The sequence below is a fragment of the Saimiri boliviensis genome, chromosome 5, assembly GCF_048565385.1.
Source record: "Saimiri boliviensis isolate mSaiBol1 chromosome 5, mSaiBol1.pri, whole genome shotgun sequence".
Classification (NCBI taxonomy): domain Eukaryota; kingdom Metazoa; phylum Chordata; class Mammalia; order Primates; family Cebidae; genus Saimiri; species Saimiri boliviensis.
In genome coordinates this window covers 68,825,310-68,838,436 of record NC_133453.1, presented here as the reverse complement: position 1 = coordinate 68,838,436, position 13,127 = coordinate 68,825,310, and the positions used below count along the sequence as shown (strand labels likewise).

General features: G+C 39.4%; 1 protein-coding gene across 1 annotated transcript in view; it reads left to right on the top strand.

Annotated features, from left to right (window-relative positions):
- Window positions 1-13,127, top strand: part of GORASP2 (golgi reassembly stacking protein 2) — a 40,789-nt gene that overhangs the window by 15,993 nt on the left and 11,669 nt on the right. Inside the window, exons 2-7 of the mRNA XM_010352250.3 lie at window positions 4,140-4,220; window positions 5,296-5,499; window positions 5,952-6,038; window positions 7,370-7,500; window positions 10,965-11,097; window positions 12,814-12,937. Coding sequence (XP_010350552.2) covers window positions 4,140-4,220; window positions 5,296-5,499; window positions 5,952-6,038; window positions 7,370-7,500; window positions 10,965-11,097; window positions 12,814-12,937 — 760 coding nt within the window. The remainder of the gene's footprint in view (window positions 1-4,139; window positions 4,221-5,295; window positions 5,500-5,951; window positions 6,039-7,369; window positions 7,501-10,964; window positions 11,098-12,813; window positions 12,938-13,127) is intronic.

The window sequence follows — 13,127 nt, the reverse complement described above, 5'->3', positions numbered from 1 at the left end:
CAGAAAGGAAATCGATGTTAGTAACAAATGAAATGGAAAAATACAGTTAGGGAAAGGATCAAGTTTATTTTATTCAAACTTAGCGATTGAGTCCTTTTTGAATTATAGGAAGAATACTTCTGATATTGGAAAATTTCCATTTTAGACAAATAGTTTAAACTTTATACTCTAAAGTTTAAACTTTCTAAGGACGGCCTGATAAGAATCAGGATGTAGGGTCAGCTTTCTAAATGAGTGATTACATTATAAAAGTACTATCTTTAGCCCTTTTTAACTAAAAGGTAAACTTCTAGCAGTCTCAGTGGCAAAGTGAAATTGATCAGTGACCTAGTTGGGTTCTAGATAAAATGCTATTAATAGTTATTTGGAAACACTCAGATTCAGAGAATTAGATGATGAGATGTGGGCTTTATTAAATGAGAAACTCCACTCTGAGGAGGTGCCTAAGGATCTGTGCTGGTCATCCCTTTTCACACCTGAGGCCTTTTATGTTTAATTGATAACCACCTAATAGGCATTTCACATCTAGTTGATCTGACTCTGTCCTGAGTAACTGTGGCATGACCATTTTTCTTGTAACTCCAGGCAGCCACTACTCCACCTTTCAGAGTTGCCATTTGAGAAGAAATATGCTATTTTGAGTCCTAGACAGTTTCTTTGATAATATATAGAATATGAAATCACCCCCATTTTAGAAAACTGAGTATACAGAGACTAAAAGGTGGGCGTGGTGACTTGCCCTGGTCATCCTAGTACTTTGGGAGGCTGAGAAGGGAGGATCGCTTGAGATCAGGAGTTCAAGACCTGCCTTGGCAACATAGCGAGACCCTCGTCTCTATGAAAAATGTAAAAATTAGCCAAGCATGATGGTGCACTCCAAAAAATTTTAAAATTATCTGGGTATGGGGGTGCACACATGTAGTCCCAGCTACTCAGGAGGCCAGGAGTAAGCTACTAATGTACCACTACACTACAGCCTGAGCAAGAGTGGGACCCTGCCTCAAAAAAAAAAAAAAAGGGGGGGGGGAAGAATAAGAAACTGAACACCTTTAAATAATAAATTCCTTTGATATTTAACTTATTTAATTTACAAAAATGATTTGATCCCAAATTTGCAGGAAAACATAAAAACATGATCAAACGGTTTTAGGGACTTAAACATTGAACCATCTATATAGGGCAACTATACTGTGACAAAAGAATATCTAGTTTTACTTCTTCTGAGACAATGATACTGTAATTTGGCTTAAAATAAATAAAAGGTAACATTAAGAGGTAATGAACAACTCTGACTGACATTGGTATTAGAGGGATGTATTTTAGGGACAATCTGTGTTCCATTTTGAAAGTATTAAAATGACTTGTTACTGTGTAACTGCAGCTTCATGTATGGTTGAATATGTATCTGTGATTTGCTGTTGGTATTTGCAAAACTGAGTATAGATTTGGACTATTATGGAAAATCAGCTTATAAATATCAATGCAAACTTTTGTTCTTGTGGAATAGGTTTTTGTTGTTGTTTTGAGACAGGTTCTTGCCCTGTTGCCTATGCCAGAGTGCAGTGACGGGACCTGGGCTCTATGCAGCCTCAATCTCCTGGGTGCAAGTGATGCTCCCAGCTCAGCCTTCCAAATAGCTGGGACTGCAGAAGCACACCCCCATACCCACCTAATTTTTTGTAGAAACAGGGGTCTCCCTATATTGCCCAGTTTGGTCTTAAACTCCTGGACTTCAGTCTTCCTGCCTCGGCCTCACAGAGTGCCAGGATTATAGGCATGAGTCACTGTGCCTGGCCATGGAATAACTTTGACATTATTTAATAATATCAAGCAGAATATAAATTCCTTAGACAGGAAAATATTTTGGAAAAAAATGCAGAGTGTATGGCCGGGCGCGGTGGCTCAAGCCTGTAATCCCAGCACTTTGGGAGGCCGAGGTGGGTGGATCACGAGGTCAAGAGATCGAGACCATCCTGGTCAACATGGTGAAACCCCGTCTCTACTAAAAATACAAAAAAATTAGCTGGGCATGGTGGCACGTGCCTGTAATCCCAGCTGCTCGGGAGGCTGAGGCAGGAGAATTGCCTGAACCCAGGAGGCAGAGGTTGCAGTGAGCCGAGATCGCGCCATTGCACTCCAGCCTGGGTAACAAGAGCAAAACTCCGTCTCAAAAAAAAAAAAAAAAAAAAAAATGCAGAGTGGATTATATTTGCTTTTTTGTCATGTTTCTACTATTACGAGCTAGTAACATTTTACTATAAATTTTGAAAATTTGACAATCTGTTGTTGAGAAGCTAAGTAATGAAACTATGAATTATGTTAAAAGTAATCCCACTCTTCCATTTAAAGGCCAATAAATCTAGCTCTGCCCTTTCTTTCCAGCCCACCCTTCTGTTGTACTAATAGTTTCAAGATAGACTTTTGGCCAGGTGCAGTGGCTCACACCTGTAATCCCAGCACATTGGGAGGCCAAGGTGGACAGATCATTTGAGGCCAGAATTTCGAGACCAGCCTGGCCAGCGTAGTGAAACCCTGCCTCTACAAAAAAAATTAATTAATTTAAAAAAATAAGGCTGGTGTGGTGGTGCACACCTGTAATCCCAGCTACTTGGGAGGCTGAGGCACAAGAATCATTTGAACCTGGGAGGCAGAGGTTGCAGTGAGCCAAGATCATGCCACTGCTCTCCAGCCTGGGCAATAGAGCAAGCCTCTCGTCTCAAGAAATAAAAATTTAAAAGATGAAGTTTTGAGTTTCACTTCCACCATTAAACAACTATGGGATCATAAGATACGGGATTCTTTAAAAAAAAAAAAGATATGGGATTCTTTTTTTTAACCTATAAAATAAAAGAACTGCACAGAATACATGGTTTTTAAACCTTCTTGGAGTCATGGAGAAACCGTCTGAAAATCTGATGAAAGTCACCAATATTTACACCCTGAAAACTGCTTATTTATATAAAAGATTGCATGTAATTTCAGGAGCTGTAGTATTTTCTAAAGCCATCCACAGACCTCAATTTAAGATCCCTGGATTAGAGGATTTCTGGGTTAATCCTAGTTTTTAAAATCTATAATTCTCTATTTCTGTCCATACAACCCTGTTGTCTAGCTATACATGCTATGATCCTCATTCTTCAGATCTTGCTTCTGGATGTTTACTCACATTGTTTTTTCCATTTTCAGATGTCCTTCATACCCCCTTGACCATCTTTACCTTTCAGTGTTCTACTCTCTTTTTAAAACACAATTCAGTGTCACATTTTGTGTCTGAAGCTTCTTCAATCAGAATTAATCTAATCTTTCCCTTAGAACCTTATGCTGAAAAGCCCTTAACCTGTTTGGTCTTACAGTGATTAGAGGGCTGCATTTCCATTGCCCCTTCCTCTTCTCACCTGCTCCTCAACAGTTTATTAATGACTTGACGCAGGTGACTGTGTGCCTGTCTTCACTTTGTAACTGAGTGGTACCTTGCTATTAGTATTCAAGGAATAATTGCTTGATTTATTGCTTAATTGTAATGATTAACTGTCTATTATGTCCTGTGCTAATTACTGAGAGAATTACCGCCTTTCTCTCAAAAAAGGAGAAAGTATTGTGGAAATAGAACCACAGAAGGATAGAAGATGAACTAGGCCCACTGCAGTGGCTCACACCTGTAATCCCAGCACTTTGGAAGGTTGAAATGGGGGAGATTGCTTGAGCCCAGGAGTTCAAGACCAGCCTGGGCAGCATGGCAAAACCCTGTCTCCACAAAAAATACAAAAATTAGCTGGACATGGTGGTGCATGCCTGTAGTCCCAGGTACTTGGGAGGCTGAGGCACGAGAATCATTTGAATTAGGGAGGCAGAGGTTGCAGTTGAACTGAGCTTGTACCACTGCACTCCAGCCTGGACAGTAGAGTGAGCATCTGTCTCAAAGAAATGAAAATATAAATAGAAGATGAACGTAAAGAACGGGTAGAGTTTAGGGAGCTGGACGGGCATTATCTGGGAGAGATTAAGAGAAATGAGAGAACTAATGTGTACTGTATTTCATTATCAGTGAAATTGGTCTATTTTTACTGAAAAGAGAGATTTGGCTTTACAATTTCACCTAAAATTTACATTTTTTGTTTTTGTTGTTTTTGTTTCTGCAGGTACAAGAAAATTCTCCAGGACATAGGGCTGGATTGGAGCCTTTCTTTGATTTTATTGTTTCTATTAATGGTTCAAGATTAGTAAGTTCCAACTTTTTGTAGTTTTGTCTATAGTATTTATAATCTCTCCAAATGGAATTTTTCAGATGATCTGAGATGGGTGTTTATTAGTTACATTATGTATACTTTGATGCCAGTTTGTAGAAATAATTGTATATTAATAAACATTGAAATATCTAGAATATTGTAGCTTATGCTCCACTGATTATCTTAGGGAAGTCTCCAGAATCACAGGAGTCTTTTATATGTTAAATATTTAATTTTTATAAGCAGAAAGAAATAATTAACATGTAAAAGATTGCTTTTTAAAGATGTAAGACTTCTGTTAGTTCTTGACAAATAGATCAGTAGGAAGATTCATTCTTTCATCTAATTGTCTCAAACTTGTCAGTTTTCTTGGTACTAAGTTTCACAGTATACAAATTGTATTAGAACCAGACAGAGATATGCTCCAAAGTACAAAATTAAAACCAGTTTTTATACATTAAGTTCTAAGAAAAGGAAATTATATAACCTTGGCGAAGAAAATTCTTGATAGTAGTTAGTTGGTTGGTTTTTCATAATAGTCTAAAATTTTTGTTCATTACTTATAACATCTCTGACATATAAATAAAGGCCAACATCTGGCCTTTGTTTATGAAATGAAATGTTTAATATGCTGTTTCTACTTTCTTTTGTATTCATAAATAATGAAGTATGTATTTAGAAATAGAGTCCAAAGTTAAACTTTTAACATTTAAGTAAATATTTTAGGTTTTTAAAATCAAAGTCATCACAATTTAGTTAGTAATATGACTTCTTAGGGCATATTTTGTTTTTTACACATCGAAGCCCTGGATCATTCTAAATAATGTTGGGTTGCAATTTATAATCCAGAGTGAGCTGTTAGAAGAAAGTCAGTTTCAAGTTGTTGCTAACATAAGAGTTGTTCTTAATTTCTTGACATCCTTTTACATGGAGGAAAATTTAAATGTTGGTGAAACCTTTGTTGAATGTTCTATTTATGTTGATTATTATTATTACTCTTATAATAACCATTTGAATACTTAACATTAAATTTTATTTACTAAGTAATATGATTTCTGTGTGTTCACAGAATAAAGACAATGACACTCTTAAGGATCTACTGAAAGCAAATGTTGAAAAGCCCGTAAAAATGCTTATCTATAGCAGCAAAACACTGGAGCTGCGAGAGACCTCAGTCACACCAAGTAACCTGTGGGGTGGCCAGGGCTTATTGGGAGTGAGCATTCGTTTCTGCAGCTTTGATGGTGCAAATGAAAATGTTTGGCATGTGTTGGTAGGTATCAACTGAGCTGTTACTGGTGGTCACAAAGCAGTGTAGAAAGATGTTTTAACAATGGTTGTTTCTGGTTTTATAAGATTGTAAGGATATTATTAGGCAGTTTTTGCCAAAAATCAGCATTCATTGCTTTTTAAAATATGGATCACTTTTTTTTTAAGTTGAGCAACAGAAGCAAATGTAGAAGTTTAAGAACTTTTTCTGATGATCTGTTCATTATAAGAAGATGTATTAAAGTAGATTACAAAAATATTTTAAATATTTGTTAAATATTATATAATTTTTATGCTCAGAAGTTTAAAATATATTCTGTAGTTTCTGACATCTGACACATCTCTAGCAAGACGGAAGTATACAGTTTTTAAAAATCAATATAAGTAAAAATTGAGACTATAAACTAGATTATTATATATATATTAATTTTAGTGTGTGTTTTTGTGTCATTTTAGGAAGTGGAACCAAATTCTCCTGCAGCACTGGCAGGTCTTAGACCACACAGTGATTATATTATTGGAGCAGATACAGTCATGAATGAGGTAATTTGTGTGTTTATTAATAGTGAAAACTATATAAAATTTTCTCATTGATGTTTGAGTTGAAATGCTTTGCATTTAGAGTTAAAATTTCAGTCTTTGTTGATCAAGCATAACTTATGCCTCAGGGTGTTAAATGGAACATCTGGTAGGTGTCTTACTAGGTATAGCTGTGAGGAGAAACACATACTGTGCGGCAATTGCACAGATTTTGTGTATAATATACAGAAATCTCTGCATACCTCAAGTCTAAATCAAATTCTCATTTTCAATTGTTCATTGATTTCATTTTCTCTTCCCCTTTCTGTTCAGTGACAACATTAGCTCAGCTATATTAGATCCATTTCCTTGTCTGTAAGCTAGTGGAAGTACACATTGCTAAGTCAAAAATGAGAGAAAAGCCTGGGCGCAGTGGCTCATGCCTCTAATCTCAGCAGTTTGGGAGGCAGAGGTGAGAGAATTACTTGAGCTCAGGAGTTCGAGACCAGTCTGGGCAGCATAGTAAGACTCTATCTCTATAAAAACAAAAATTATCCAGGAATGGTGGTGTGTGCCTATAGTCCCAGTTACCTGGGAGGCTGAGGTGGAAGGATCACTTGCACCTGAGAGGTTGAGGCTGCAGTGAGCCAAAATCATGCCACTGCACTCTAGCCCCGGCAACAGTTAGAGAGACCCTGTCTCAAAAAAAAGAGAGAGAGAGAAACAAATAAGGTGCCCAGACAGCCAGGTCTTTTTTTTTTTAGGAGATCGAGTCTCACTCTATTGCCCAGGCTAGAGTGCAGTGGCGCAATTTCAGCTCACTGCAACCTCCACCTCCCAGGTTAAAGTGATTGTCCTGCCTCAGCCTCCCAAGCAGCTGGGACTACAGATGCCCACCACCATGCCCAGCTAATTTTTGTATTTTTAGTAGAGAAAAGGTTTCACCTTATTGGCCAGGCTAGTCTCAAACTCCTGACCTTGTGATCCACCCGCCTCAGCCTTCCAAAGTGCTGGGATTATAGGCGTGAGTCACTGCGCCCAGCCCGACAAACGGGTATTAATAATGGGAAGTAAGAGCAAAATATGTAGAACTTGGGTATAGAAGAATTGTACTGAGTGCCAAGGAACTGGGCATAAAGCCTTGTATGTAGTAGGCCTTGCTTGAATTAATATATCGAATTAAACCTGCTTGGTATATTGGTTTTCAGAAGTGATTTTTATGGCTGGGGCAGGGCCCAGAATCTGTATTTTTTTTCTTAGGTTTCTCAGATGGTTCTGATAGTACCCAGGTTTGAGACACACTGTTCCAAAGTACAGTTAACATAAAACATTTTTCTCCTGTGATGCTTTTACAGTCTGAAGATCTGTTCAGCCTTATTGAAACACATGAAGCAAAACCACTGAAACTTTATGTGTATAACACAGACACTGATAACTGCCGAGAAGTGATTATTACACCAAATTCTGCATGGGGTGGAGAAGGCAGGTAAGGTTATTTTTTAGACTAAGTTATGACTACTTAAACTTACCAGTCAGATATGTTGTAAACATTGGTTGTTTTTATTTTGAAAGAACCATTACTCGTTTATTATAAGACTCCTCTTTAAAAAAGGGAAGAGCTAGCCTAGAATATTGGAACCCATTTTTTTAAAGTACATACCTAGGGACCGTATTATATGTACTATAGTCCTTTTCTTTACTGACCTAAGAGCTAACAGCTTTCTTTTTAATTTGAAGAATTATTGCACATAAGCGGTAATTATAGAAAAGCCTAGGATTTGGAAACTTTCCACGTGTTTTCAAAAGTTTTAGTCCTATGCTGGGAAAAGGATAACTTAGTTGCTGCAGGCAGGAAAAGCTTCCATTTGCTCACGGTATCTTTACCCACACTACCTGATATTCTCCAGCTGAATGTGTTTTGCCACTAGAATTCCAACTTGTTGCAGTTTGAGAAAAGTAAGATAGATGTGTCACCCAAGAGTCTGGCCTATCTAGGGCAATACTTGATGAAATTATTGTCCCTTGCCCAGGTTTCTAAGCACCCAGAAATACGACCTACTCAAGCCATTCAAAATTTATTCACTACAGAGGCACTTCCTCATATAAACTAGATTTGCAGAGAAGCTGCTGTATTTATTTGAATGGCAAATTTTCAGTTTGCAGTAGAAAAAATACCCCCTCTCCAGTTAGAAGAACATTCAGGTCAGATTAGTACCACAAGAATGCCTGATGAGCATGGAATCAAACTGGAGGAAGAGATCCTGTGGACAGTGAAGACCAACAGCAAAGAACATCACATATATTCTTTCTTTTTTAATTATGTTGACTAAATTTTGCTACATTCTTTGAAAGACATTTGTCCTTTTGATGTGTTTAATACTGTCAATTGGCCATTGCGTTAGCTAGGCCCATACAGAGCATTTTCCTCAGACTGCCTCTGACCATGCATTTGGCCTTTCTGTGCCTCTGTTTTTAGTCCTTCCTCAGAGGCTGACCACGTTTCATTTATTAAATCTTACTTCTCTTAATTTAATTCTTAGATGATCTTTAAGTTTGCCCAGAGTCTTGCTGTTGCTTCAAGTGCATTGTCTCTTACTACTTAATTACTTTGATCAGTAAGCACCCTGTTTTCAAATGCAGCTACCTCTGAAAGGCCATAATTGATCAATATAAATTATTTAATCTTTATTTCTCTAAATCTATGTGAGATCCAGTCCAGTGAGAATTGTAGGGTTTTGTTTGTTTGGAGACAGGGTCTTGCTCTATTACCTGGGCTGGAACATAGTCATAGTTCACTGTAGACTTTAACTCCTGGGGTCCAGCAGTCCTCCTGCCTCAGCTTCCTGAGTACCTGGGACTACAGGTGTACACACTGTACCCGGCTAATTTAGAAATGGGGCCTTGCTTTGTTTCCCAGGCTAGTCTTGAACTCCTCGCTTCAAGCATTCTTCCCACCTTGGCCTCCCAAAGTGCTGGGATTATAGGTGTGAGCCACCATGCCTGGCTGAATTGCAGTTTTGATTATGAGGGAAGAAGGAACAAATAACTGTGAGATGAAGCATCATTGTGCAAATCAGACTGGTTAAAGAAGAGCAAGGCCTGGCACGGTGGCTTACGCCCGTAATGCAACCATTTTGGGAGGCAGAGGCTGGTGGATCACTTGAACTCAGAAGTTCAAGACCAGCCCGGGCAACCTGATGAAACTCCATCTCTACAAAAAATATAAAAATTAGCTGAACACAGTGTCATGCGCCTGTAGTCCCAGCTACTCAGGAGGCTGAAGTGGGAGAATTGCTTGAGCTCAGGAGGCGGAGGTTGCGGCGGTGAGCCAAGATCATGCCACTGCACTACAGCCAGGCAACAGAGTAATAACTTGTCTAAAAAAAAAAACCAAATACCAAGAGCTGAAGTTGGCCACTGGCGGCTCACCCAGCTTTTGGTAGCAGTGGAGATAATAGATGGTGTGGCAGGGAAAGGCACAGAGGTATTCATGCATGGTGTACTCTGAAAGTGTCAAGCTGTTTGGGAAATAAAAGACATCATGAGGGAAACATAAGTTGGAACCTGATATGGAGAGCCTTAAATACCACAGTCAGGAATTCTGATATATTCTGACCAGTTGAAGCTGTGATAATTGTTATTAGTAGGGGTTTTTGGGTTCAAATGGTAAAAACTAGCTGTCAGCATCACAAGCAGAATAACATACTTACTGATGTAGATTAGCTCATGTAATCAAAGAAATAGCTAAAGAACCAGATGTAGAAAGGACAGGACTCAGAAAACCTCTAGGGATTTAGATAAGAAGTTTTTGGCAATTTCATCAGCATTCATTCTGCTAAAGCCATTTTTGTTTTTTCTCTGATTCCCAAGGTTTGCAGCCATGGGCAAGAGAAATTGGCCTGGCTTTGACCATGGTTTGCCCTTGGTTTGGACAGAGCAGACTGATTGACAGTCTCACCAGCACTGCACCCAACAGCAGAGAAGTAATTCCACAAAGGGAGGAAAGAGAAACAAATGTTGGGAAGTCATCAGACTAGAAAGAAGCAATGTGATCACATCTGGTAGCAGTGGGAGAATGAAATAGAAGAGATCTGGGTTGAACATACATGACTGATTTGTGTCAGGTTCTCAAGGAGAACTATAGAATGTGTAAATGATGTCATCATACAGAAGTGCTTAGAGCGCTTCAGTGCAAAGGCTTTATGTATGTCATTCATTTAGCAAATAATCATCGGTGTCTACCATATGCCAGCAGCTGTGAAGGCAGTAAACAGACAAGGTCTCTGCCCTTAAGGACCTTAACGTTTTGTTGAGGGAGATAGATAGTAAACAAATACACAGTGTGTTGGACGGTGATGAATGCTTGAAAAATAAAGGAGTAACAGTGGTGTCCACAGTGGAGGAAAGGGTGCCGTTTTCTATGGGATGGTCCAGGAGACCTCTGCTTAGATGATATTACTGAAAAGAATGGAATTTGTTTTTATATCTTAAAATCTCAAAAAAAGGCCGGACGCGGTGGCTCAAGCCTGTAATCCCAGCACTTTGGGAGGCCGAGGCGGGTGGATCACGAGGTCAAGAGATCAAGACCATCCTGGTCAACATGGTGAAACCCCGTCTCTACTAAAAATACAAAAAAAATTAGCTGGGCATGGTGGTGCATGCCTGTAATCCCAGCTACTCAGGAGGCTGAGGCAGGAGAATTGCCTGAACCCGGGAGGCAGAGGTTGCGGTGAGCCGAGATCGTGGCATTGCACACCAGCCTGGGTAACAAGAGCGAAACTCCATCTCAAAAAAAAAAAAAAAAAATCTCAAAAAAAAAAGGGAATGTATATTCAGGACAACTTTATTCAGGACAACTTGAATCTATGCTCTTGAGTTGCCAAAAAAAAAAAGCTCAAAGAAATACAAGCTGTGATTGATAACTACATTAAGAAAAAAATGTTTTTATAGCCTAGGATGTGGCATTGGATATGGTTATTTGCATCGAATACCTACACGCCCATTTGAGGAAGGAAAGAAAATTTCTCTTCCAGGACAAATGGCTGGTACACCTATTACTCCTCTTAAAGATGGGTTTACAGAGGTAAGATAATGTTCCTATCTGAGTATATAATGAAGTTTTTACCAAAACAAGTCTACGGCAGTAACACTATAAGATAGAGTAGATGATGAGTTAAGTATTGATTGTGTTAAATTTGAGGTTCATGTAAAATACCTAGATAGAGGTTAGCTATATGAGTCCGGATTTGGGGGAAAAGGACAGGGCTAGAGATGCAGATTTGGGAATCATCAGCAAAGAGAGGGTAATGCAACCCAGTGGCTGTTAAGATACCTGTACTGGTAGAGATTGAGTCTGGATGGGTCAGAGGACTGCAGTCAGAATCTTGACAATCTGAATGGGCAGAGATCTAGCAAAGGAAGCTCAGCAGAAGGCCAGAGGGAAAACAAAGCTTCAAGAAATTGGACACAGTCAGCCATGTCAGGTACTGCAGAGAAGTCAGGTGAAAGGAGTGAAAAAAAATCATGTCCTGGGCGAGAGCAATTTCAGAGACTTGCCAGGAGGCAAATGCCAAATTGCAAGTCAACAGAGTGAATGGGTAGAAAGGTGCTGCTGGCTGTTGCTTACTGTTTCAAGAAACAACTGAGAAAACAAGGAGAACTGTGTGTTGGGGGGGGGGGTCATGGGAGGAGTGAGGGGGCTATTACAGGATCAAAGGAAGACTTTTTAGGGAACGAGATATTTGAGCAAGCTTATAGGGTTTTTGAGGTTTCTTAAGGCACCTCAGGGCAGTTAACTCTAGTCTGCACAACTAAATAAAAACCAAACATCCAAAAAGAAAATGCTGCTGTTGTAAAGACAGGGCTGTTGCCACTGTGGTTTTGTCTGTGCAATTTGGTCATCCTCAGTTCTAGAGGAAGGAAAGAGGAGCTGCTGAGAAGTTTCATCCCTGCCATTGCTTCATGGCTAGAGCCAATATAGTTACATGTTCAGACCCCAACCACCATATCCACTGACCACGATCAGGGCTTTCCCAGATGAACCTCTTTGGGTAGTCTGAGAAGATGAAACAGTGACTAGCAGCTAGGGAAAGGGCCGGAATACAGGTTGTCTCAGAATGTACCAGAGGGCACTGGAGTTGCAGAAGGTGGATTATTCAGAAATGAAACCACCCATCTGTAGAGTCCTTATAGACTCCTTTTTTTTTCTTCTCCTGAAAGGTGGAGTTCTGGCTGCTACATTTATTCACTGATGAGAAAATATTAAATGGACTCATGAGGTTGGAAATCTTGAGAAGTCTATCATGTATTACATTTGATCTTAGCCAAAAGGCCGAGAAGTGATGTCTATCATGTATTAAGACTTCCAGCTGATTTCTTTCCTGAGCAAGGAAAGTTAAAATAAATAAATAAATAAACCGGCTGGGAATTCAGAGTGAAGAGGAAAGGAGTGGTGGCTTAAAGGCTGAATAAAATGATTTCCAGGTGGTGAGGAAAGAGGAGAGAGTAGAATCTCTCCTCGTGTGGAAATATCTAGAACAGTGGGTGCAACTTGGGGTAGAAGCCATGTGTCCCAAGACTAGAAGTGACAGGACAGAGAGTTGCTTACAGTGCATGGTCCATGACATGTGCCACAATTAGGAGGGAGTGTGTGGAGGCAGATGTGCCAGATGAAGCTTGTGACAGCTCGTATATGAACCAAATACGTGTCTGATTCAGATACATACAGGGCAGGTAAGAACCAATGTTTGTATTTTCTTTTAAATAAACTTAAGTAATCTTCCTTTTCTTTTTTTGGAAGGTCCAGCTGTCCTCAGTTAATCCTCCGTCTTTGTCACCACCAGGAACTACAGGAATTGAACAGAGTCTGGCTGGACTTACTATTAGCTCAACTCCACCAGCTGTCAGTAATGTTCTCAGTACAGGTGTGTAGAAAAATATATTCTGTTTTCAGTCTATTTTATTTTGTAATATTATTGCATAGAATTTTTAAAATTGACCAGATACAGTGGCTCATACCTATAATCCCAGCACTTTGGGAGGCTAAGGCAGGAGGATTGCCCGAGCTCAGGAGTTCAAGACCAGCAATATGGTAGAACCCTGTCTCTACAAAAA